Below are 26,719 nucleotides of genomic sequence, written 5' to 3' on the forward strand. Positions count from 1 at the left end.
ATTGTGTTCTGATGTGTTTTGAGTTTACTTTATTTTCTCCTTTTTGAGGATTATTTTGCCTCTTTCAAGTGAATGCACTTCATATTTCCCAATATTCAAGACAGAAGAATAAGAGGGGAAGAGCAAAATGTAACTCACAGTGTGTATTAGTGCTTCTACCGAACAGAAAAGTAACAGTTAAAACCAGAATACTTTTCAACCTGCAACAAATATTGTTCACATTTTCAGACCTTGTAGAGCATATCGTATGAGAGTTCTTTGGTCTCTCACATTCCCAAGTTGGCGGCGTGGTTTTGCATTGCAAAACAGCAGTGCAAACTATATGCTGCCAGAAAAATACTTCTCCTGTTCCTGTTGAGACCTCTGTAATGGCTTTCTGACTGGTACGATTCTGCTGTTTATACAATTACAGAGAATTTGGAAATTCCTGCTCTGTGTCATCTGTGTGTATTTCCCTCTTCCAGCTGTGGTAGCAGCTCTACACGGCTTGAAAACGTGTCCAGTTGTTACAGGCTCCTCAGCTTAGCCCCAGGGACTGGTTAACTGTATGGATAGACTGTGATTTCCTACTCTGCAAGACATTTTTTGTGCCCGCTTTTATTGGACTTTGCGCACGTGCTCGTGTGGTGGGTTTTGGTTTTGTGGGTTTGTTTTGTTTGTTTTTTTGTTTTTTTTTTTTTTCTCAAGGGGGAGGAATAAGGCATGAGGTATGTTACGGTGTCCTGAAGCTGAGGTTAAGATTCTGCTGTAAGGTCTTTTGTGTCGTTATGGTGCTAGGTCCTGTCTCTTTGGCTGTCTCCCTTAGTGACTCAAACCTAGCCCATAGCAAGAGTACTTTGGCATAGAAGTCTATCTGCTGTTCTGTGCTGCCGAGGAAATGCCCGAGGTCTCCATTCACTGTCCAGTGAACTCACTCGCTCTAGTCTGGCTATGAAAAGTTAAGTCCCAACCTGAAGTCCAGAGTACCTTTAGAGGCAAGAGCTCTTTCTTTTCTAATCATGGGGACTCCTCTTTCTCCTGGTTGATGCTGGGCTAAATTTTGTCATCTTTAGTGACTGGGCTATGTGTTTTGGTTTTGGTATTTATTTATTTTTTTTCTTTTCTGATTCGTCTGATTTTCTTTGTCTGTCCTAGGGCTGTGCATCCTGGAACTGGTATTACCCTTTTCACTATGCTCCGTTTGCCTCTGACTTTGAGGGTATTGCAGACATGCCTTCAGATTTTGAGAAAGGCTCAAAACCGGTAGGGCGTCTTTATTTATTTATTTATTTGCAGTTTAGCAGCTCATTAGAAGTGTCCTACATCTCTTGTTTAATTTCAACAGTTTAAGCCTCTTGAACAACTTATGGGAGTATTTCCAGCTGCCAGTGGAAATTTTCTGCCACCGACATGGAGGAAGCTCATGACAGATCCGGTAAGAATCCTTGCGTTCCTCTCCGTAAGGTTATGTCGTCTTGCAGTTGTGTGAGCATGGCTTGCTGCTTCTTAATTCAGGCAGAAAAAATAATGGGAGACCAGGAGGGAACGTTTTTGGTAGCTTGCAGAGATTCTTCAAAGATCCATAAAAGTGATTCTTAGAATTCAAATGTTTCAGTTCCCGACTCTCACACTTGAGTAAATTATTTGCTTCCTTAAAGAAACCTTGAAAAACTTAACTGGGGAGCAGATACCTTAACCCAGTTACCTGGAATTATTCTATCCTGCTTAATTTCTTGGTTTGATACTCTAAGTAATGGAAGTGCCCAACCACACTTTGTGTTTAAATGGCATTTAACAAAAAGATGTTTCTATTAGTCAGTTCTTTTCATCCTTCTTAGCTTTGTCTTTGCTCATCCTCTGCAAAGTACAGTGCTACATAGCATTCTGGATCAATTTCATAATTGGCTTTAACAATTTTTTTATTATTTTCTCAAATACAGGAATCAAGCATAATTGACTTCTACCCTGAAGATTTTGCTATTGATTTAAATGGGAAGAAATACGCTTGGCAAGGTGAAATTTCAACTTTTTTTTTTTTGAGCTGTAGTATACTGACCTTAGTTTTAAGAATCTATGTAAGAATGGGAAAAAAAAAATGGAAAATTATCTTAGTGAGATAAAGACGCAGCAGGGCACTCAGGTAATTTGTGTTACTTGGTGTGGGGGAGAGGTATTTTGCAGCAGGTATATTTTTGAAAAGAAATTAGTATGAAGAACAAATTATGATTCGGTAACTGATTTAGGTTTGGCAATGATTATTAGTCATTTCAGCAGCCATTCTAGATTTGTTATTTTGTCCTGAACTAGATTAATCATTTTTCTATTTTTATCAGCCTTACTATGTAATTGTCTTTTGTCTCCTTTGCATTTAATTAATGGATCTTGTTCTGTTCAATCAGTGGCTCATTAGTACCTTGCGAAAAATACTTTGGGGAATATAGAAATATTCGGATGCGTACAAAGAATGAAAAAACAGCTACAGTATTTAATGCAGCTTCTTATTTATTATATAATTATTATATAATTATTTGGGCACAAAATGAAACTCATGAAGTTCCTTCTGAGCATAAGAAGGCTCATTTTTTCTCTGAGGGTGGTCAGATGCTGGAACACATTGCCTAGAGAGGCTGTGGAGTCTCTGTCCTTGGAGATATTCCATCCCCAGCTGGACACAGTCCTGGGCAACCTGAGCAGCCCATAACTATGCTGGAGCAAAGGGGGCGGACTAGATGATCTCCAGAGGTTCCTGCTGATGTCAGTGGGTCTGTGATTCTTCTTTTGAAGTAGCCACGTGAATATCTTACTTGGGAAAGTGTTCCAAAATCAAAGAGAATATTCCTAGGTATTACGAGACGTGTTGTGTAGCAGGTTTCCCCTCTGTAACTTGAAGCCCTTTCTTACCCCTATTGTTATTCTGGCAACTTTCCTTAGTCCTTTTGTCCAGTTATCAAATCTACAGTCTAGAGCAGTAATGTTTTAAGTAGCTCCCACATGTTTTCAGCAGCCTGCAATGTTACTTTTGATTCATTTAATGCTTAATTGCATTATAAGCTCTTTGTTCTGCATTAACATCTGGAATTTTCATCTTTAAAAGGCAGTTGTGAAACAAGAATTGTTTTCCAAGGTGGAAGTACCAGACTATCTCCGTTAAAAAGCATCTGGTATACCTTGTCTTGACCTTATCTGGTACACCTGAGATCTGCCTGCTGGTAGAACTGGTACAGGCACAAATATGAAACTACAAATATCAGTTTAGTAGAAAGCCTTTGCTGTCATCTTGGTCCGGAAAAGTTATAGTGTTCGTGGTAAGGGAAGTGAAAACTAAAATAATTACTCCAGATTCCAGTCGATAACAGGGGTGACACAAGTAAATCTTTGAAGAATTTCTTAGTGCTTTTTTTGATTTTATAATAGAAGAAAATAGAAGAAAACGTATACTGAGGCATACCATGGAAGGCTATTCTCCAGCTTCATTCAGTATGACCGAAGCTCTGAGATGTGCTGCTTAGTGAGGGGTTTTGATCCTAAGTAGAGCCTCCATGTTATCTGAGTAAAATTAATAGCTGGTGTGAATTATTCCCCAATGGATACTATCTGCATCACCTCGTCGCTGAACTTGGAGTGATTTCGTGCATTGTTGTCTCTTAATAAATTAATTTGAATAAAGTAGCATTGAGTTCTGTCAGGGGAGTATCTGTAGCCAGTGAGACAAATAATGACTGTCTTACTGAGCTCATCGTGTTCCTAAATGAGGCAGGTGTGGGTAGATGTTATTGCTTCCCAGTGCTTACTCAGGACTGGGGAGGAGGAAGAGGATGGCGGGGTGCTTTGAGATAAGCTTCCCTTTTCAACTTGCACTACCACTGACCTATTTTTCTATAAAGAGCCTGCAGGGTCACAACCTCTGAAAATTTAGGGTTTTCTTTTCTGTGACTCTTGCAACAGTTGTTTCTTGGGTGAAGAATCTATTGGAGCTTTCCATGATAGTGTCTCTGTTTTGTTTTGTGTGGTTTGTTTTGTGGTTTGTTTCGTTTTGTTTTTTTCTTTTTTTTTTTTTCAACAAGTATGAAAAAAAAATTGTTTTTACTAGGTGTTGCATTATTGCCATTCGTTGATGAGCGACGCCTTAGAGCTGCCCTGGAAGAAGTCTACCCTGACCTCACTCCTGAAGAAAGTAAGAATTGTGATATTTTGTTACAACTTGCTCTTTTAGGGGGAAACACCGTAGTAAGAACAAGATATAATAGGTGTTTGGTTGGATTGAATTATGGCAGGTTGTCCTGGTTTAGACCTCAAACCAGGACACAGGCTGCGGCTTCTTCTTCATGGGTGTTGCTGGTAATTAGAATAATCCTTGGTGGGTTTGTTTTTGTAGCTTTCACTTACTTTTCTTTAACTCAAGTAGACCAGCATAAGCCTTAGCCGGAAAATTAGATGCCAGCTTAATCATATGAAAAAATTCTACCAGTATATACTGTCAAAGTACTTGTTAAATTAATATTTTGCAATCAAAAGAATAAACTTTTTCCATGGTTAGAGTTGGTGGTAAAACTTGATAAGTGTATTGGCTGTTCTGACCAGCAGGCTGTCTGTGTCCAGTTATGATACGTGAAGCTTCGTGTTCAGCTTATGTAGGCAAATGTGTGTGTTACTTTCTCCATTGTGCAAAAATAATAGCTGGTTCTTGTAGGTAAACTTCTTGGAAGGTGTGTGGGTTTGGGGGAGTTTGGGTTTGTTGTTTGTTTTGTTGTTTTTTTTTTTTTACCTAGCCTGTCTGTATCTTCAACATTGCTCTGTTCTAAAGTCAACGTTCCTCCCAATGAACGCAAGATTCCCATTGGTTTACTGTCTGCCAACTACCCTTGTGACCAGAGACATCCTCTTCTGGGCAGAGACACTGTCTTTCCAGCAGTCTCAAGGAATGTTCAAAGCTTCCTCCTAAATCACAGTGAAGCTTTCCTTTCATGGATATGTCAACAGGACGGTGTGCTGGTCTGCCGTATTCCTTCCTTCCCTCTTTGCTCTGAACTCTTATCCCATTCTCTTCATCTTTTCTAGGCAGAAGAAATAGCCTTGGTGGTGATGTTCTCTTTGTTGGAAAACACCATCCGCTTTGTGACTTTATTGTAGAACAGTACAAGACCAAAAATACAGAGGTAGGTTGTACTTTTTCTTAAGGGCTTGTGTAAATGGTGAGGGTGGAGGTCTAATAAAGTGCTTCAGCTTTCAGCTTCAGCTGAAAAATTATTTTTTTCTGTAGCCAGTTGATATACCCCCAGAGCTGTGCCATGGAATCCAGGGAAAGCTTACGCTGAATGAAAATGCCGTTCTTCCAGATCAGTGAGTATGGCTTTTGGTATGGGTTGTTTGATGTTAGAGGACATTTCCTTCAGTTATGTCTGCATTTAAGTAAAAATATCTTTGTGCCCAGAACGGGAAACCTAAAACTCCCGACATTCATTTTGAGGCTAAAATTGCTTTCTGCTAGGTTTCACAGTAGGTGCATATTATCAGCAGAATATGTAAAAAAAAACAAGCAAGTAAAACTTATGTTCTAGGATCCTATCTTTTTTATTTCGGAAATAGGCTTTTAAAGCAGCATCAGAAATCGTTAAAGCGCTCCAATGTGTGTGTTTAATTATTGATGAATCTTTTTTTGTGTTTCTCATTTCATCTGTAGAAGACTGATTTTTATGTATTTCATAATGTTTGGACTTTAATAGGTAAACAGGGCCTATATAATAAAAGTTATAGTGGTCAGTAGCCTTATTCAGTAAGGTCATGTTGGTTTGGCCTCTTTGCTTTTCAATGAATGTTAATTTAATGCCATCTGATGTAACTTCCAATAGTGCATGCTGTTTAAAAAAGAAAAAAATCTCAAACAAACCAAACAAAACCCCCAACAGCTCTGCTTTTTATATGCTAATCTTAATTGCAATAAAGAAAAGTCCAGATAGAGATATATTAGATATATTTTGCTGTTTTCCATTTAGGCTATAGCACCAAATTCAGAACTGTTACCAGCTACACATACAAAAAATGCTAATATTTTTTGTTTTCTAGATAATGCATTTAGTTTGAGAAATTATCGGTGTAATCTTCGCATTGTAGGATATGCATTCATTTATCTAACTTTGCTTAGAGGCATAAGCAGGTGTTCAGTAACTCATTTGCATTAAATGCACAAACACTCCGATTTTGTTGGACAGATAATGTATCCTAGGTCACACTCACTAATATACATTTCTCTATTCTTGTCATGGCTTGTGAAGAATATGAGCAAGTCAGAGCTGTTCTTGGAGGGAATAGCAACGGAGGAAAAAGACTCTTCTGGCATCGTCTTCTCTAGATAGGGCGTGAGAAATGGCTATTTTTTTTACCTAGAGGAATAGTTCGCTAGGAATTCTGTGAAGATGAGCAGGCATTTATATTGCCACTTTGGAATAAGTCTTACTCTGCTAAAAGGATTTGGATCAAATTCAGCCAGCGCGTGTACACTTTGCGACCTCTGTGTGTAACATAGGTCTGCGACAGTTGTGCGCAGTAGGGTGAACAAAGGAATCTGATTTCTGATTGATAAGAGTAATCTTCTCGAGTGTGTTGTTTGTCTGCTTGAATTCAAGGGGTAAAGTTTTCTGGAGGAAAGAAGGAAAGGGTTAAGATGCAACTGCATGTCAGCCTATTAAATCTGAGTGAGAAAGGAGACTCTTTAAGTGCTGTGTACAACAGCTGCTACTTTTTTTTTTTTTTTTTTTTAACTTCAAAGCCATTTTCTTCCTAGTGAAGCAAGTTTGTGTCTTCATGGTGCTGCATGTGTATCTGTCTCTCTGGTCTTCTCCTGCCCTCTTAGGACCTGTTGGCTTGTTATAATCAAACCCTAGCAGTACAGGGAGGTTTCCAAGGTGCAGAATAGTACTAAGGTGTGTAAACAGGCTGCTGGACAGCAGGAAGCGTGTTAACCCACTGTTAGACGCTAGAGAATCCACCCAAATCCGCTGTAAAAGTAATAACATTAAGAAATAATGATCAGGTAATTCCATTGCTTATATTTGTATTTGATTTAGGGGAAAGACAAGTTAATTTTGAAGTCCCTTTTATATGTCGCAGGCTTAGTTGACGGAGGAGCGGGAGTGGTAGCAAGAGAGAAAGCGGAGCAAATGGTGAGAAACATGTTAAATGAAGTTTTGACAGGTTTTCCTCTTTACCAGGGTAGTGGAGTCTCCTGTTCCAATGCTGCGTGATCTTGCACAAAATTCTGCAGTCAGGTAAGTAAGCTCTGCGGTTTAATGCAACGGTGTACAAAATACAGCAATCAAAATTAATTTTACCGTGGTGTTTTGTGGTGTTGAATTTGCAACAGAATACCTCTCTTAATAAAACTGAAGCTTTTGCATTAAATGTTTCTGGGTTTCTGTGAGAATTGAATCCAAGATATTACGTGGTAACGCAATGGGCTTGGGTTAGGGTGGTTAAGCAGAGCGTGCGTAGTGGCGTGCCCTGCAGGGATGTCCAAAATAGTCATTTCTCAGTGCATCAAAGCCAGTGTGTTTCACCCCTTCAGAAATACCTCACCTTTCCTGCTGTTGCTTTTCTGCTCGCTCTCTGTTGGTACTTCTGGGTCTTTGGCAAGCGAAGAGCAACACTTACAGAACTTGGTAGTCTGGATCAAGCCTTTTAAATTTAAGAAAACAAAACGTTCGTGAGAGCAAGCCTCCGAGACAGAACTGGGTATTGGTTGAAAGCCCTCCAGCTCTTGATTTTTTTGCCTCTTGGATTTTTACCCATTTTTATTCCTAGCAGTTCACAGAGGATGCCTGAGAATATAAACTTCATGTGTGTAAGAAGTAAAGGAGTAATATTAACGTTGCCTGAATGGGATTTTTGGGAGAATAATAAGAAACTTCATAAAGAATAAAAAACAACGCAGAGTTTCCAAGAGTAAATCTTGTGGTTGCAGATGATTTTAATTACTCTTGCACTTGACAGCAAATTTCTGTACAGCTAGTGTGTTGTATGCCATTCTCACTTAATTGGGCACAGTCTAATAGGTGTGTAATGCTTGCGCCTCTAACCTTTCACTTCTTGAGCCACATAAGATACTTGACACTGAAAATCACTTGTGATCTGTCTGCATAGGTTTTTTTTCCTCCAATGAGGCATAACTTGGTTCAACCAGAGCAACTGTCTACAGGCAGTAAGAAATGCTAAGTTGTGGCTTGTCAGGATATTGTCGAAAGGATGTTTTGAAATGGGGATTTAGTTACTTTGAGCGATGAGTTAAAGGTAATTTTTGGCTTTCCATCCGCTGCTGTCAGGAGATTTGAATTGTTTTACGCTTCTGTCCATTTTTCTATTGCAAGGATTTTTCTTCCTGTCTTTTGAGATAGTATGAGCAGTCATGATTCTGCTCTTCAGTTCTTGTGACTTTGGCTGAATTTTCCAAGGGGCCATTATTCTCTTTCCTTCGAGTCTCATCCATTCTCTGTGCTGAAAAACAGATGTATTTCAGCTGGAAGAGTGAGATTATTCTGCCTAGTCGTTTGCTTTTCTCTCTCTTGGCACCCCAGGCATTCTTCTATACCAAATGGTAGGTAGTGAGAGAACAGGAAGCAGGCTGGTGCTGTGTACTTCAAACGCGTCCCCAGTGGGACCTACCTGAGACCTGGATACTTACACCAGGAGATTGGAATTGCTAGGAGTGTGCGTTATTTTTTCTAGAGCAAACCCAAACTGCTATATAATGCATCGTACCAGCACTTTTTGCTCTATTTCTATTTAGTCTGTCTAATTCTAGACAGCTCAAAATTCAGGGTCTGCAAGATATCACTGAAAATAGGTATATAACCCCCCTCCCCCAGAAGAACTGCATGCAACTGCAAAGCTTCCTTTCAGGATAAAAACTCCCTGGCCCAGGAAATCCCACTTCTAAGTTTTGTACGCTTTTGACTAGCCTGCGCAGCAAGCTGATACCCTTCCTGTCTGTACTGTGGCAGCCTTTGAGCTTAATCAAGTACAATCAGTGCTTTGAGTAGAGGATTTGTACTCAAGGGTCTGCAGAAGATACTTTCATTACCATTCACAGGACCAATGTCTAGGAAACAGTTAAACTTTCTTTTTGCCTGCTTATTGATACAGGGGAGGAAACAGGTCACCCTGTGGGAAATAATTGAGGCATCCGAGTCCAATATAGTCAGTACATCCATGTGCAAGAAATGCACTTCGCAGTTTCAGTTGTGGGTTCTTGAATCTTCTTTTTTCTGTGTTGTACATCACTGTTAATAAAGCAGCAGTTACGTTTTAACCTTGCTTGTCTTAACTATCAAGTAAACTTAATCCTCAAATGCTTTCTCCTAGTATCTCTTTCAAAGATCCACAATTTGATGAAGACTTTGTTTTCAAGGCCGTAGTGCTACCTGGTGCGAAGTAAGTATCAGTTGTCAGTTTTCAAATAACCCCATTTTCTTTCATTAATCTGAGTATATGCTCTGATAAGTATTGACGGAACTATTTTTAATGTTAAGGAAACCTGCTCCAGTTCTGAAGCCAGGAGACTGGGAAAAAACCAACAACGATGGCAGGCCTTGGAGACCACAGCTTGGTTTTAACCGAGACAGAAAACCAGTCCATTTGGACCAGTCAGCGTTTAGAACTTTAGGGTAAGACTGGCAGCATTGTTACTGACTGTCTTGCTGTGACGACTATACTCATTTATTGCTCTCTTAATTTAAAAAAAAAAAAAAAAAAAAAAAAAAAAACACAAAAAAACCCAACAAAAACAACAAAACCCCATAAACAAAAAACAAACAAACAAACAAAAAAACAAACAACAAAAACCAAAGGGGTAGGGATGGACTGTCAGAGAGATTAGGTGCTGGTGTTCCATGTTGGAAACATTGACATCTGATATTTAAATTCAGTATTGATGAAAACTGTATATCACTATAATTTTGCAGTAATGTCTTGCGTTATTCTTGGTTTGGGGGGAGGTTCCACTAGATATTTCTAGCTAGCTTTCCCACTGGTGGTTTTTTTGTTTTTTTTTTTCAACTTGTTTGGTGGTTACTTGCTTGAAGTACAGAAGGTACAGTGAGAATATTGCAGACAAGTGATAATTAAGACTGTTATGAAGACAGGAATGTCTTTTATGCTTTTAAAAATGAGTAAGTTTTAAGAACCTGTGTATGAAGCGTGTGTTATGCCATACAATCCGTTTGATTGTCCCTTTTCAAGACATTGCCACTGTCAGTTTTTATTAGTTCTCCAAAAGTCCAGGTGACTTTCTCAGGTGCTGCAGTGTAGTACGAGAATGCTTCTGAGTGCAGGATGAAAGAATGAGCTGGGTTTATGTATTACAGATAAAATGAAGTGGTTTTCCTTATTGGGGAGGGAAAGGAGCTGTATGTTTATCAGAGCCAGAAAAGAGAACATTTTAAAGGAGATTGTATTACTAGCAAGTAAAATTAAACTCTGTGAGCAACTGAACACGAGTGTCTCTTTAGGAAGAGAAAATGCTTTCTTCTTCATTTTACATCTCTGGAGGAACTGGAAGAAGAAAAAGCAACACCCTTTCCCCCCATTCGTTTGTTGGAAAACATAATTGTTCCAGTGCTACACGTGGAACCATCTTCTGTTCTTCCATGTCATAGTTATAAAAAAAAAAAATGTATAGCTATGTTATTGATCACATATGATGTCTCGTTAAATTGCTCTCCAGGATGGCAGACGCCAAAAGCATCAAAGTCTTAATGTGAATGTGGTTCTTGCACAGGAAAAACAGCAAAGGCCTGGCAAGCATTGTCACACCAGTATTTTTAAGTCCCTCATCTCTGTCAGCTCTCACTTCGTGTGAAATGTGACAGCAGTTCAGGGTTACTGAACTCTTAGACAATTTGCAGGAAATACATGGGGGGGTTTTTGCTTATTGTGGCTTGCTATAGAAACTTCAGGATTTTTGCTGGGACCGGCTTGCAAAGCGTGTGCTTTGTTTGTGCCTGGGACCCTGATCTGTAAGCGAGTCACTGCGTTGTGCTGGTGCACATCTCCACCGACACGCTGGAGAGAGCTGGGGTATTTGATGGGCTGGGTAGCAGCTGTGCTGTAAAATGGCGTTCATATTCTTTTTCCTTTCCATTTCTTGCTCATAATAGCCATACGATGCCAAGGGAAAGAGGGATGCCAGGAATGTATGCCAATGCGGTACCTCTTGGAACTTACGGGAGCCCATACACCAGGCCGCTTCTGAGTGGGCAGCAGCAGATTCCTAAATTGTTGTCAAGTAAGTGGGTTCTGCTTTCTGCATTTCAGAGTTTGAGAAATACTGCGGTTTTATTTTGGTCTGTTGCACTATTACAAATCAAAAGTGGAGTCAGACATCCGTCTTCGTTAACCTTGTGTTGCTCTTCTCTGTTGTTCTTCCTTTATGGAATTACTGTAGTGAAATGTATTAAAATGTAATTATGTGCTTGTAAGTGGGATCCCATTTTGAACACTGTGCCCAGTATTCAAGTGCAATAGGAAGAATAGCATTTTGTCTACTAAGGGTTCCTAGTGTCTATTATCCATAACGTGTTCAGTTTGTGGCTGAATCTCAATGTCACCAGCATCAGTAGACTTAGAAGCTTGGTGCTATGTGTCTGAAGAAAACAACAAGAGGAGGATGCTGGCCCCAGAAAATAACTAATGCACAAGGCATGGTGGCAGATCAGGAGAGATTGTAGGACTGACAGAAGAGCTGTGCTTGGTGCCAAGGTGCCAGACTAAACCAAAATGGCTCATTCACGGTCCTGCGTTGGCTTCTCCTGCTTGCAGTAGGTCTTGTGACTTTTGGCAAAGAGGTGGTAGGAGATGGTCAGGAGGTCAGGGATGCCGCTGCTGTTGGTTTGGTGAACAAGTGGGTCGCTAGAAGTGGTAAGATAAATCCTGTGCCACCTAAAGTGGAGTTCTTCATCATGGGAAGGAATTGTCCGTATGAAGGGCTCCCAAAAAGGATGCTAGAGTCCTGTCTCTTCACCAGTTATCAGGAGCCGCATTTCTGTAGTGGTGGGATTGAGACAGGAAGAAACTCGGCTAAACTGCCTAAAAGGTGCTTTAAACTAAGTTCTCACCGTTCAGCTGAATTCTTGCAATATTGAATTATGCAAGCGTTTGAAGTTTAAACAGCTGACACAGATGAAGTTTGAGCTCCAACATTTTGTCGCATATAGAAGACCAGATGACTGCATAGTGAAGCTGTCAGCCTTTTTATACCTGACTTGCATTTTTGTTGCATTTGAAATGGTGAATAAATTGTATCGATGGCCACTCTGAATTAAACTTTTTGTCCAGTCCCAAAGTAGATGAAGTGTAGTTGAGTAGTAGGTGCAGAAGCTTTCTTGTGCAAGGAATCAGATTGGTTTAAGTGGAGAGATGGATTGAATACGAGCGCCTGGAGCTATTAGCTTGATTTGAGGAAAACAAGTGGTTTTTTTTTTAAACAAACAAGAAATATGATCTAAAAAGAGTGTGGGGAATGGGAAAGCAGAACTACCAGACAGGCATCACGTTTTTGTATTTGTCCTGGTTTTGAATCCCCCAAAAGAGAAAGTCTGTGTGGTTTTTGGGGAGAGAGAAAGTATTCATGAGCCCATCAGTCCCTGTGCTGCCATTCAAGTCTTCTGAAACTCAAGTCTTGACACTTTGTGGGAAATACTTATTTCAAACGAGTTTTCTCTGCCTTATGTACATGGAGCTGATCTTGCTAATTAAGTACTTAAAAAGCTCTCATCCTCATGGCATCTGAGCACCTTGTGTTGTATAGGAAGCACTCCACATGCAAAAATATGCCCCAGTGGCACCGTTCTTTCAGATTGAGTAGGCTTGAATCTACTGATCGATATGAAATCCCAGTCCATCTGTTGGCCTTAGAAAAAACTGTCTGGTGGCTTTCTTTCATGTGTCCCTTCCTCCCCTTATCTTCTGCCCCTTCGTCACCCTCAAATTGCCTTGGGCATCCTCGGTTGCTATTCTGCCAGTGTGCCTGGCAAATCTGAAAGCAAGGCTTTCCCCCCCCCCCCCCCCTTCCTTTCTCTTGTTGTACCACTTTCCTTAATGCCGCTTTTTCCATTAGGCAGAGGTTGATCTCGTGCTTTCCTGTTCATGCGGCAGAAAGAGGCGCCAGGTCAACGTGCTGGTCCCTCCAGCCACCGTTGCGGCGTGCTGCTTCACGCGCTGCCAGCGGTAGTCGTACAAAGGCGTTTTCACAAAGCAGGGGTTGTGCGCCTGCCGTTGCTCTCCGGGGCTCTTCACCCGGGAGTCGAGAAGCTGGTTCCTGGCACACTCTGTTTTGGTGGGAGACTGCGGTGCAACATGCTGCAAATGTATTCTTTGTCAGTTAATTTTGTCGTGTTTCTCCTCCTCTTCTACTAAGGATGGCAAGCTTGTCCTAGGAGATTAGTCTTGAACTCTAATTAACTTCTGATTCAAACTGACTGCAATGTGAAGTCTTTACAACTAACTACAGCGGTGGTTGACTTAATCAATGCCAAGTGGCCGCATGTGTCTTAACTCCTCTTTTACCAGGTAGACACCCTGGTTAAAGGGTTAAACCCTTACTTAAACCCTTGTTAGAAGAATACCTCCAAGCGTCATAGCCAAAAATTCCAGCTGAAATGAATCTTTCTGACACTCACACTGAAGGATGCTTTTAAAAATGAGACAACACCTGAACACGGTAACATAACCTGGGTTATGGATTGTGTGCGTTGAGTGGGAAGCAAACCGGTCCAGGTGGGAGTGTGTCAGCAGCTCTCTGAACCTCACTGCAGAAGGTGGTGGCCATCTTATTGGACTGGAACAGTCTGCGTGGACAGTGTGTTTGCTCCGATGGAAATTTGTCGTCAGAATTGAGCACGTGGGCCAGTTTCGCCCAGACGGCGTTTTGTCCAGGAGTACCAAAAGGTGTTCCTAGATCTGACAGCGCAGCTGTCTTCTTGCCTTTTGCAGTCATTCCCTTCAGTTCAAGCACAAATGTCTCTGCCAAAGCACAAATATCTTCAACTAGAAAATCATATTAGAAAAAATGGGAAGGCATATGCTGAATTTTCTGAATGGGGCAGGTTATATGTTGTGTCCGAGTTCTGATCATCAGCTATGTAATTGTGAGAGAACAGGTGTATGTTGTGGCGTAATTGGATTGGGAAGCGTCCAGAACCCACACATTCCTGAAAAACTATGGTTAAAATTCCCACATTTTGTGGGATTGATGCAGAGCAACTTTTCATTTTATGTATTATGTTTTTATATGTATGATGAAATAAAATTAGACTCTAGAAGGGCAATGCGGTCAACCAAAGTGCCATCTCTTCCTCAAGAGCCTGCTGTGGGTGTTCCTTACTGTTGTTCTCTGATTTGACTTTGATGTGCCAATTTTCAGTTGATGAATAATTGTCTGTGCTGATAACTTGGAGAGTCAAGTGCAGTATGGCAGTACTCTGTGAATGGCATATTTGGTTTCTTCAGCACGGGGTATCTGATTTATGACTTTCCTTTCAGTCAGTAAACTTGTCAATTAGCTGCATTTGAAAAGTGATTTTTGATTAGTGCAATCAGTAAACACAAAATCTCCTCTTTGATTGCCACACTGATTAGATAAATTGTTACTTGAGGAGCCGCTAGAGAAGGCGGTTTATTTGGCCTTATAGCTCTAGGAAATGCCTAAGTTTTGAAGACTAAAGAAAATATTAATTGTCGTTTCTCCTCCAATTTTATGCCTTTTTGAAGTGCAGTTCACTGCTCCGAGCTTTTTCCCTCAAAGATTACTCACTGTCAGAGCCATACAAATGAATAGTAATAAGGTGGCTTTAAATGTTTTTATGATGATTTCGTTAAACTCTTTCTTAAACTGTTCCCTAGGGCTGCAAAACGATGTGGTTACGGCAGGAGAGCTGGGTCCTTTCTTCAGGTGGAAAGAAAGTGATTAAATGGGAGACCTGTTTTTAACTAGCCCTTAAGCGGGGAAACGCTGTACTAGGGCGAGACCAGCATCATCTCACTGGGTTTCTCACTAGAGCACCATTTGACCCTGGCAGTGGAATGGAAAATGTGTTAACAAACTTCAATTAAAATGTGAAGTTCTGACCAGGGAGGGTCAGGAAGGGAGAGACTGTATTAGTCCGTACAATTGTCCGGATGCTTGGGGGTCTTGCCTAGCTCAGCCCGCACAGAGAAGAAGGCTGGGGGAAGCATCCTCTGTGGAATAGAGGGATTTTTCCTGGAAGTTTGTGTCTCCCAGCAAGCAAAAGGGGAACCGAGACAGGCTTAGGAGACCTGCGGGTCCGCTTACGGTGAGAGAACCAAAACCGAGCCCTCAGCGTGGGGCTGCAGATGAAGAACCGCAGGTGTTAGTAGCTACAGATGGAGCGTTTTTGTGCAGCTGAAAACGTTTTTCACCAGAACGCAGTTCTGTTTCGTGTATTTCTGTGGTGCTGGTGTCTGTGAAACTTTGAAATTATCAGAACTAAAAAGTTGGTTTAGGATATTTGTGGATTGCAAGTAGTGACACTCTTAGGCTTTACCAATTAATTTTTTTATTTTTTCTTTTTTAGCAATTTAATCTTTGTACTTTTTTTTTTTTTTTTAAAGGTTCAGTTTAATGTTGTCTCTTAATCGCTCGTTTTCCTGAAAGTAGCTGAAGACACCGTTATGGGCTTGGGTTTTCTTGTGTTGCGCTAATCTTGTATTCGAAAGCGAACGCACCGCCACTAAAGCCTCGTGTCCTTACAGCCTGTTTACGCACGTAAAAGTCCTCGTCATTCACAGGCTGATCGGTATAAAAGTGCCACGTACCCATCTTTAGTCCTTGTGATGCTTTAGACTGGTTACAGCGTAGACGAAATAAATAACCAGTTATACTTGGTTATGAGCATCAGTCGGTAACGGTATATGTGTCTGTGTGTGTATATGTATGTGTATATGTTGGCTGATGTGTGCATGTGTGTGTGTATATGTGTAATGTTTAATAAACAAATAAAGTGCAGCGTGTACCCCTCCTCTGCCCTGAAAGGTTTCTGTCCGGGTCAGACCATTACAGCCTGGGGACAATCCAGCCAGAGTTAGGAGAGAGGTGCAGATTTTTTCCTCTGACCATTTCCCCCCACCCCCCCCTTTTTCTTTCAAATTATCGCAAAGCTTTAATGGGCTTGAATATTGGCAGTTTAAGAGGGCGTTGCTGTCCCATCGCAGTGCATCCATTAGACAGCTTCTGGAACCAGCTGTTGAAATTAGGTCACACTTAAACACCATTGAAAATAATCAAAGGTGTCACTGAAACTGAAGCTTTTGATTGATGCACAATTTGAGTGTTGTGGACTGACCGGGGAGCTATTGATTAGCCGTTTCTTTTATCCTGTTTACTGACCAGTTTATTTAGAAGGACAACAACCGTTTAATTGCATGTCCTGTTAAAGCAATGTTGTTACTGCTACATCTTTGTAAAGAGTTAGTTTGGGTAGAAGAAACAATTGAGAACTGGGTGGTCTTTTTCACTGCAGTTTCTTATAACTGCAGTGCTGAGTCTCTGGCCAAGTTTTTACTCGAAAAGGTCTAATTCGGTCTGATTAAATTATCTGAGACAACATTAATAGATTTTTATTATTATATTAACATTGTCTAGGTTAACTTTTAAATATATTTTTACTGTCTTTAAATATATATGTATACTGATATTTAGGATATAAAGACAGTAAAAATATATTTAAAACATGAATAAAGTGGAACTGGCTGCTTTGTTGCATGCTCCGGTCGTTCTTTTAGTTTGCTATATAGAATAGCTTAGCCTAATCGGAGGGAAACTTGCACCTATTTTGAGGTTTAAATATTAGTTTCGCACAAATGTGGTGTGTTGGGATGATGACACAGCGGGTGTGTGTGTGTGTGTGTATCTATATTTTTTTCATATAGTGCAGTGACGAATGTATTTGTTAGAAATGTAAACATTGAGTGAAGTCTTCAGTTGTTCCGGTAACAGACGTGGTTTTGCGTTTTTAAAAATCTGAGAGAAGATACCCTGAAGTGTCTGAACACTAACCAATGCTAGTTCTAGCAATTAAAATTCATTCTTCTTATAACTTGGGGCTTATTTAACGTATCAAAAAAGAAAAAAAAGTTGTCTTTTATTAATTAGTACTAAGCTTACCACTGATGGGCATAAGGGCTCTATCAAAATCAGCAACAGTAACCAAGGACTTGGTGGAATGTATTTGGTAGTACATCCAGTCTGAGCCTTTCTGTTTGACTTCTTAAAACGAGTTCTCAGGCACGCCTAAGAGTAAGTGGAGCATGATTCTTTAAGTATACTTGCTCTCTTTTGTTCTAACGTTTTGTTTTACCCTCTAGATCTTAGACCTCAGGAGTCTTGGCGAGGCCCTACGCCCTTGTTTCAACAGACACCGCAGAGGTAAGGCAAGAGGGATCGAAGTTTCGTAAAATGTGCCCAGGAGGATGTGCTTGGTTCTGCCGGGCTTCACAACTTTTTTTTTTTTTTTCTTTCCCCTCTTTGTTTTGAACTTTGTTGTTTAAATTTGTTTAAATCATGCCGTACAGCAGGGTTTTTTTTTAAGTTAATTAATGTCCATGATTTATTTATATTTTGCGAGCGCGCTATGTGGTGTTCATCCTTTTAAAAGGCTCGAGTACTTTGTATTAAAAAAAGAAGGCAAAAACACTTTCCATTAAAACTCAGACTTCAAAATTAACTTTACTGTTGGTGCTTTGGTACCGTTCTTGGTTCTTTGGCCTTTATCTTATTGAAGCTTTTGAGATACTATGAAATTGAACACAGAGAGCTTAAAACTGCATTAGATTTTGGACAGGCTAAACAAATTTCTTTTTAGGAGGGCTGTGGAGCTTAATGAGGCATAACTAATGGTGTTCCACTTTTATCATTTCTGTGCCGCAACCGCAGCATTAGTACAGACTAGCCATTGATTCTTGCTACAAACCTCTTGAAGTCCTAATCAGCTTCTTTGGTACAAGTTTTTCAGGCCTGACAAGCCTATTGTAGGGCAGTGTCACTGTAGGTCAGTAGTTATTAGTTGCCACTGAAAACAGTTTCTTTAACTACTTAAGACTGAACTGAATTAAATGCAGAAGGGACTCAGGGAAGGATTATGGAATCTGCAGTCCAATAAGTGCCATCGAATAGAAGGAATGTGACATGGTTTGATAATAAGGGATGTTTTACATGCGTTCCTTCATTGATAGGTTGTGTGTCCTTAAGTCAGATGGACTTTATAAACTCCAGCCTACCTGTGAAAGCTATGAATAATGATATTTATTTATATTTATGGAGGATTGAGAGCGTATGTGAGATCATTGAAGTTTCTGCTCTGAGGCACAACTTTTTTTTTTTGGTGGTTTTATTTGCAAATGGGAACCGTTGAAAATATCAGCTTTGGGAGAATTTATTGAGCTCTCCGCAATCACACTTTCCATGGCAACCGTTTTGATCCCCATTGAAATAAGTCCGGCTCCCTTGTCCTGTGCCACATCAGTGCGGAATATTGCATTATAAATGAATCTTGCATTACAAACTAATATTGCCTTTTCCATGGGAGTTGCTATTCCCACCCCTTAATTAAATCCAATGTATATAGTATCATTTTGTGACACATTGCTACAGGCCTGTAACTTGTCAGTACTTTTACAATGCTATACTTGTGTTGTTTTACCGGGCTCTTTATTTTGGCAACGTGGAAGAGTTTCTCAATTCACATATAAGTAACTTCTTTCAGCCAGAAATTCTGTTTGCTTCTCACTTGAAATACATGTGTTTATTGCAGTTGTAATAATCGACTGTCTCTCTAATCAGAATCCTGACATGAGGTTACTGTGCTTGGTTTGTGCTAATATTTTTTTAGAAGTGACCACACATGGCCCAGGTACTTCAGAGCATTTTTACAGATAGATGCTGTTGGTGATTCGATCTGCTAACCTGTCCAGCGTGCTTCTAGACCTCACTATTCAGTTCCAAAACTTGAGGAAACTGATGTCCCCTGAGGCAATGTATCATCTTCACCTAGAAAATAAGCTTTAGAGAAGCTTGGAGAATTCCATTCTAGCTTTCGAGTGACAACAGTATATTTACAACGCGTTCCTTCCCTGATGGTGCTTTGTTAGACCTCTGATGGTTTATGAAAATCGCTAACTTGCAAGTTTCGGTGCTGGGGATAAGTAATTTTGCCAAGGTCTTGGAAGGGGTTTGATTTGGGGAAACAAATCAAACAGGTGCTTAGGGCTGATATTGAGTTAGCGGCTATACAGAGATAAGAGTGGAGACTTAAGCAAAAGTTTAAACAGAAACATAAAGATGGGTAGGCTTTGGTGCAGGAACAAATGGCTGAACCCGTTGAACTGAAACCCTCTCTAAAGGTTTTCAGTTTCCCAGTTAGTTCCCTGGGAGCCATCAGTTTGCCATCCCGTTACCCCTAAGGCTGTCCCCGCTTGCTGCTGCGGCTTCAGCTGCTCCAGGAGCACCAAGGTGCCTCTGGGGAGAACGGCAAGGAATTTCTGTTCTCCATCACCTCTATTCCGGAGAAGAAAGTAATTGGGGGAGAGGCCAGCCCCTGCTCCAGCCTTTTCAGATGAAGTGGGTTGGCAGGAGGCTACGATATCCTTGATTTGCGACTTCAAGCGAGGGATAAGCCGGGAAAGCTTTGAGCCTTTGTGCTATTTCAGGGACGGAGTATTGGAGCAGGGGCTAAACTAACTCTTGCTTCACAGGCCTGGGTGGAAAAAGAACCCAATAGGGTCAAGCTGCTTCCTCATAATCCACACGATCTTGTCTCCTGCGTAAGATTTCTTACTTTTAAATTAGTGATGCAATTCGATGTGCAGCAAGTAAAATAAAATCGGTGAGTTGCCATTGAACAGGTTACCTGTCAGCGTGTCCTGCTCCGACTGGGCTGCATTACTGGAGATTGCAGAAGATTATTTCATGCTGTTGCCTTTAGCGCTGGTGAGATGTGATACGTTTCAGCGGTTATATATATATATATATTTGCTACCTGGTTTCCTCGCTGATGGAAACTTGTAATCTGGTGAAGCAAATCTTTTTGCTTAACCTGCTCATGGAAGAGATTTCCAAAGAGGCAGAGTTTGGGACGCAGATGCTTTACTGTATAAAGCTTCCTGAAGTTGTATTTTATCTACCCTGTACGTATATGCTTTAGTTTAATTGTAAGTTGACATAACTCTTGAGTTGAGTTGAGTAAATCTGCCAATGTGAACTCGTGCGATATTCCAAGTGGCACAATTCTTTTTTTGTTACCCGTGAGGCACAGCTTTGCTGCGTACAAATCCCCACCCTCAGGTCATTTGAATCGCCAGTTAATACATCCACTAGACGAACAGGAAGTCAAGTGCTGTGAGGGCTATAATTTCCTGATTTCTGTTTACCAGATGAAAATTTAATTTTTTTTTTTTTTTTTTTTTTAAATAGTACATAGTCCTGTAAATTAAGAGCACCAAAAGGTGTAAGCTGCTTTTCTGGCTTTAAGATCAGAAAATGCATTGCAGCTTTTTTTTTTTTTTTTGTTCTTTCTTTCTTTTCCTGCTAGGTTTATCCTCTAGAATATGTCGTGGTTCTAACTGAAAATCACCAATTGAACTCTTTCAGATGGCCTCGAAGCAAAAATGCCCCAGCATAATAGTGACTTTAGTGTTAATGTGTTTCATTTGTTACGTATCCCAACTTTTCTCTAAGCAACGCATTATTAAAATAAGTAGTTTAAACTCTGTGCCAAATACATATTAATGTTAAATGACACTTGTGTCAAACTTTCCCATTCCAGGCACGAAGCGAGTGTTGGCCTGTGATCATCAGTTGCTGAGGGTATTTACCACAAGCACGGTAGCAAAGCTGTAGAGGCAGAGTGACTGTTGATGAAAGTCCTAGAGCTGAGGTTATGTAGGTAATTCCTTGTAGTTTTTCTTAAGGCTGAGCAGTGTATTCTTCCTGGAAAGTCTGCTGTTTTGTAGAAATAATGGGGGGGAAAAAAGTTAGTACTCAAAACACGTAAGCGAAAGGAATATCATACTTTGAATACCGATTTTTGAGTGTTTAGTCCCTGAAAGTGTAATGTGCTGTTAACTTTAAATGCAGTATTGCTCCTCCTAATGAATGATTTGGGTACCATTGTGCATTTCTAGACATACCTCTGAAACTAAAAATAAAACCGCACAGTTCAGTGTTACCACTTAGCTTTTGTGCGTGTTCACTTCTAGTGCGTATTACACATCGTATTTACCGATTGCATATTTATCAGGTAAGGCTCATACTTTTATAAACACGAATCGATTTATTTCGTTTCTAGAGACGGTAGGAGTTCCTTTTGCCGTTCTAAGATTCAGGCAGGTCTTAATCTGACCAGGTGGAGCAGCTGTCTTGCAGGCTGTAGTGTGAAACCAAAAGCAATTTGCATCCCAAATCGGAAAGCCTTCACGTCCAGAGTGCCTGTTTTCGGTCACTTTAATCTTACGTTTACCTGTCTTGATTCCAGCGTTGCCTCTGCTCCAGCTGGCGAAACGTGTGTTTAAAAGTCCTTCCTCTCCCAGCATCGCTTCCTCAGTAGCTCAAAGCTCGGTTTGCCCAACGTTGTACAGCTGGCTGTGAATCCTCCCTCGGTCATGAAAGTCGTACCTCCTCCCTGAACTGCGCGTGTGTTTGAAAGAACATATCAGCCTCTGGGTAGGGTTACTCCTCCAGGGCTGAGGTCCGCCAGTTCGATGCAGCGAATCTAGGCAGAGGCTCTTTGGAAGACGTACAAAGTAACTTTCAGTGCAGTGGTGCAGCAGGTAAATGCGAAATGCAGTGCTCGTGCTCTCGGCTGTTCCTGTCTCTCGGCAGGCTGGCCGCACGCTCTTCAACTGGCTCTCTCTTAAACAGGGGTCAGAAAAGATTAACTGTCTCGACTATCCAATTTTTTTTTTTTCCTTTACAACAATATATTGTACTGCAAAACATAACTGCTACGGTTTCTGGAGGGATTTGTACCCTTACCCGTGCTCAGCTTTAAAGACTATATCGTGGCTATATCGTTTTTCTAAATATTTTTAATCAAACAATGATTTGATGTATTATACCTGTTGCTTTATAATGGTAATGTTAGAATAGGTACTTAAAGGCAATTAAAACATTTCTTGCTGTTAGTAATCTAGGATGGCAAACTACATTATAATGGATGTTGAATTTGCGTTCCCATATAAACTGTACGCCAAATGTCAGTCAGTCCATGCCAATTAGTGCTTATGTTGCTAGGTCACCGTGGTCAATTGAAAACGGCATCAATAGAACTTGAAAAGGTTTCTTCCCGATCAGACCTTCTGACATATTGAGCAGAATAATGGATGGGAAAAAGCAGCCAAGGCCCCTACCCTAGATTCAGAATACTCGCAGTAAGAATTCATTTGCAACCTGCAATTAACTAGAAAGAATGGACTCCCAGAAAGAGTCTGGACATTTAGAAAAGAAAGCCTCATTCTCCTGTATCGCACATGTTTACTCTTCGGATGGTGTGTTACGTTTAGCTAACTTGGTGATATCTGGGTTTTAATCTACGTTCAAGATGAGTGCAGATGAATTGGCGAATTTGCCCCTAAAATAAAAGGTGGACAGAATCCTTCCAAGGAATTTGAAAAGCCTCGGGTTGGTAAAAATTGAATTTGCTGCTTGCCGGTAGCACCTGGTTCTGTACCTTTCGAGCTGCGGGGGAGCAATAAGTGAATGTGGCCTTTTGGTCTAACTCTGAGGCAAATCGAATCGCCCGTACTGTACAAGACTATAGAAATTTGGGTTTTGTGGCGTGAAACTGCCTCTAGGAGCTAAGTTCATGCCGCAGCGTGTTGTTTCTTTACGCAGAACTGCTGGAGCTGCTCCTCTTCTTGCCTGGAACCGCATGCTGCAATCCCAAAACCAGTTCCAGCCAAATCAGTACCAGGGGCTGGGTGGACCGATGAGTTACCCACAGAGACCCGAAGATCGGATGGACAGGGGAAGACAGGTACGAAAGCGTTGCCCCGTTTTGCCCCTTTTGTTCTCCTCCTGAATAAGGCTTCCTTCACGTGTGGCTGTGGAGAGTGAATGCAGCACAGGTAGGCGTTCCTGAGCCGGTCTTAGCCCGGTGGCTGTGCCACCAGTGAAAGCACTGACAGGTAAGCTTCCCAGCTTTGCCTGGCCCCTCCGCGCCTACCCCCGGCGAAAGGCCCACGCCGTGACTATGCCACTACTGCTTTTCATTAAAAGTCGATCAAACACGCTACCAAGTCACAGGCTTCTTGCAGCCTGAGAAAACGTAATCTGAAGGCAAGTATTTCAAGCAGATTCTTCCTCTCCTGTAAGGAAATCTGGCAGCTGCACATTTTGAGGGTAGAAGGGTTTCTCTCCGGTATGTTTAAAATGTAGATTCGTACGACTTCATTATTTTTTCCCCTCAAATGTTTATTGGCTTTCTCTTAGCTGAAAAACTACTTAAATGCAAATGTTAGATTCTAGTAGCCAGAGAAATAAACGTGTCTGTGAAAATAGCTTTGTGTGGTTAAATGAAAACAAGTGAACGTGATAGCAGAACCTCATCCAAAATTATAGGTGACTTTGTCATCGGTTTATGAAAATGCCACGGAATGAAAATGCTTCTTGAAAGTAGCAGGTGATTTTGCTTACGTGATTTTCTTTGTGCGTGTGTTCCCAGGAAAAACATAATCCGCATATACTCTTGTACTAGAAATTTGAGTATTTATAGTAGTAGTTTAAAATAAATTTCAGATCTCTGTATTTAAGTTCTGTTGCTGTTTTTGGCAAGTCAGAACCTATTACTCAGGGGTGGGCACATTACTGACCAGTAGTAGGGAAAGAGGAGGAAGAGTGCTCAGCTGCTCAGTAACAACGCTATTTCCCAATCCTTTATATGAAACGAAGGCACAAACTGTTTGATATTTGCCTTCTCTTGGGACGTGGTTCAGCTACCTCTCATAAACGTGCTCAAGACGAGTCACTTTTTAGCCTACGCTCTTAGCTTTTCTTTTCTTCTTCCCAGTCTGCCCACCTCCCCAAGGTGCAAACGCCATCAGATTTGGTGTTTTGATTTTTGGGGCTGTTTTCTCCATGCTATTGGCAGCGTATAGTCATTTTCACGTAGCTATAAATTCTGCCCCGCAGTGTGTGCGCTGGGTAATATCCCGGTCTCCTTTGCTTATACAGCAGGGACTGCAAGTACAATCCATTAAACCGTTATGTCATACGGCACGTGTGAAAGTCATCTTACGGCATTTTTTTTTACCCCTTCTCTGATTCTCTGTCTGCTTTGTTTTTCTTTTCTGCTCTGGTTGGGAGAGTCAGGTAGTGCTGTCTATCACAACCACTTTTGCACCATGACGTTGTTGCGGCGTGGGGGTTTTGAGGCAGCCAATACAATAAAAACACGGACTGTCGAACCAAGTTTGTAAGAGAAGAGCCTTTGGCCTTCGCTGGGGAAGCTTTTTGCAGAGTGCCGTGTGCTTCCCTGTCTGGTTCCGCTTGTCAGGACCGAAGCCCAGCAGAAACAGCCCGTGCGCCGCTAATACCGTTCTCAGCATTGTCTGCCGACTGCGGGATTACGTGCTGCTGCTGAAAAGATCTATAGCCTGCGAGCAGTCTGCCCCAGCGCTCCCAACTCTTAAACTCTTGTTCAGCTGAACCCTTGTTAGCAGCGCTGAGATTCCCTTCTCCCCCCCCTCCCCCCCCCCCCTCCTCAGCTCCTACCCTGAAGCATTTTTAGTGCAGGGGAGGCTTTTCAGACCAGAGTGAGAATTGCCTTTAGCTCATTCAGTTGTCATATTGGCGTTGCAGCCAGAAACGGGGGGGGAAAAAGACAAGTGAGAGTGCCACCGTGCACTCTTGCTTCTGGCATAGTGGGGAGGCATCACCGGTACAAATCCTTCCAGGACTGGTTTTGGCTATAAGCAAAACTAGACAGCGTGGTTTATGATCGCTTTAGGCTTAATGAAGAAACAGTGGGGCTTGAATCCTGGCTCTGCTGCCCAACTAGTCCCCAGTGGGGTGGTTTTTTTTTTTTAAGCATATGTCAAATTTGGATGAGGTGTATCGATAGGATCAGTTTTCAAATAGCTTTCATTTTGTGTTAGGCGGGTTTACTGAAAACACTGGAGACAAAGGAATAAATGCGTAATTGCACTAATCCATAACAGGGGCTGCTGTAATATTGTAGAAAAATCAGTGGAGGATTTTGATGCTGGTGGAGTCTGGGTAGTATTTAATTAGGGCTGGAAAATAGGTGCTTGAAAAAAAAGTCTGTCTGCTACGCCGTACTCTGCTCTACCCTTTATCCTGCCCAGTGTAGGTGGATGTATTCGCAAAAGGAATCGGTGCTTAAACTAGTTAATTCCCAACCTTAAATCTTCATCCGTAACAGCTGGAATCACAAAGGTGAACAGGAATTGTCTTCCAGAAATGGTTGCAGTGTGGGCTCGGGGAGGGCACCCCCTCCTAGTTCACCCCCCCCTAGGGGGGATCTCAGAGCATCGTGGGCATCTACAGCCTGGCGGGGACATAAAACCTCCGCCCTCGCAGCTGGCCAGCTGTTTGCCACCTGAATGATTAAATAGGAGGCATGTTGCTGTTTGGTAATATGGCAGTCCTGCCCAAAACGTAATTCACCTGTCGGTGGCACAGGGCATGTCTGCTGGATCGCGAAACAAAGTTAAAACCGGATGGTGACAACAGTTTCATTTGTATTCACGTACATGATGGTTATTAAGGACAAATCTTTCAGCTGAAGTAAATTTGCTTCCTTAAAAAATTTCCATTGCTGTTGCGTTGCTTTCCAGCTGGTTTTTATCTCCTTTTAAATTTTTGTTTCTTTTTCTTTTTCTTTTTTTTTTTTTTTTTGTGTGTGTGTGTTATTTTTAAATGAACTTTCAGATGTCATTATTTCCTCGGGGCTGACAGCACTGGAGTAAAATTAGAAGCTACCTTAAAGGGTTTAGGGTGCAAAACCAATAATTGAATCCAGCGTTGCAGCCTGTAAATTTCAAAGCTTTAAAGCCTTGAAAAGGGATTCAAGTGGAAGTGGTGACACGTAGCAGCATAAATAATTATCTTTGGTCCCTTTCACCTCTGAATTCTTTTTTTACAGCATATAGAACATGGTCTGAAGAGGTTAATAAACGCGCTGCTACAGAGTGCTTACAAAATTAATGCAACTGCCATGGATATGGGTTGCGCTGTGGTAGGAGGTATTTGTTGGTGTCTCCCAGCTGTTCCAGAAAACTAAAGAATGAACTCGGTGGTGTTGTGCAGGTGTTTGATGTTTTTACTTCAGCCCCTAGTAAAGCAGCACCACGGAATATCCAGGCGGATGTCTTGTGCAACTGTTACAAGACCTCTAAATTGTAGTTCTGCACCGGCGTTGCTGCCATTTATGTAACTGGAAGGCTCTTTCAAGGCATATAGTCAACTTGTTTCCTTGTTTAATCAATTAGAATCAAACCCAAAACCCAACTCAACACCTTCCTTGTGGTGGAAACGGTGTATTCTGCACCTCTCTTTCAGAGCCCTTTAAGAACAGGGTGTAACAAATCGGTTTGTGTTCAGAAAGTCATTTTGGGTTGCCTGACAGGAGCAGGCTGGAGCGAACCTCCCCCGGCACAGGTTCCCTCGCTGCCCCTTCGGTTTCAGCCATCACCTCGGAGCCTCCACGGGACAGGGTGAAGA

At 41.4% G+C, this 26,719-nt stretch overlaps 1 protein-coding gene across 1 annotated transcript in view; it reads left to right on the forward strand.

The window, feature by feature from the left end:
• XRN2 (5'-3' exoribonuclease 2) overlaps positions 1-26,719 on the forward strand; it is a gene marked incomplete at its 5' end in the record, with an annotated part of 50,859 nt that overhangs the window by 22,867 nt on the left and 1,273 nt on the right. Inside the window, 12 exons of the mRNA XM_082480212.1 lie at positions 1,135-1,242; positions 1,325-1,414; positions 1,920-1,992; positions 4,070-4,153; positions 5,038-5,135; positions 5,240-5,319; positions 7,188-7,244; positions 9,334-9,402; positions 9,501-9,635; positions 11,127-11,254; positions 17,350-17,410; positions 22,871-23,012. Coding sequence (XP_082336338.1) covers positions 1,135-1,242; positions 1,325-1,414; positions 1,920-1,992; positions 4,070-4,153; positions 5,038-5,135; positions 5,240-5,319; positions 7,188-7,244; positions 9,334-9,402; positions 9,501-9,635; positions 11,127-11,254; positions 17,350-17,410; positions 22,871-23,012 — 1,125 coding nt within the window. The remainder of the gene's footprint in view (positions 1-1,134; positions 1,243-1,324; positions 1,415-1,919; positions 1,993-4,069; positions 4,154-5,037; positions 5,136-5,239; positions 5,320-7,187; positions 7,245-9,333; positions 9,403-9,500; positions 9,636-11,126; positions 11,255-17,349; positions 17,411-22,870; positions 23,013-26,719) is intronic.

Source organism: Vanellus vanellus (assembly GCF_965231255.1).
Source record: "Vanellus vanellus genome assembly, chromosome: 3".
NCBI lineage: Eukaryota > Metazoa > Chordata > Aves > Charadriiformes > Charadriidae > Vanellus > Vanellus vanellus.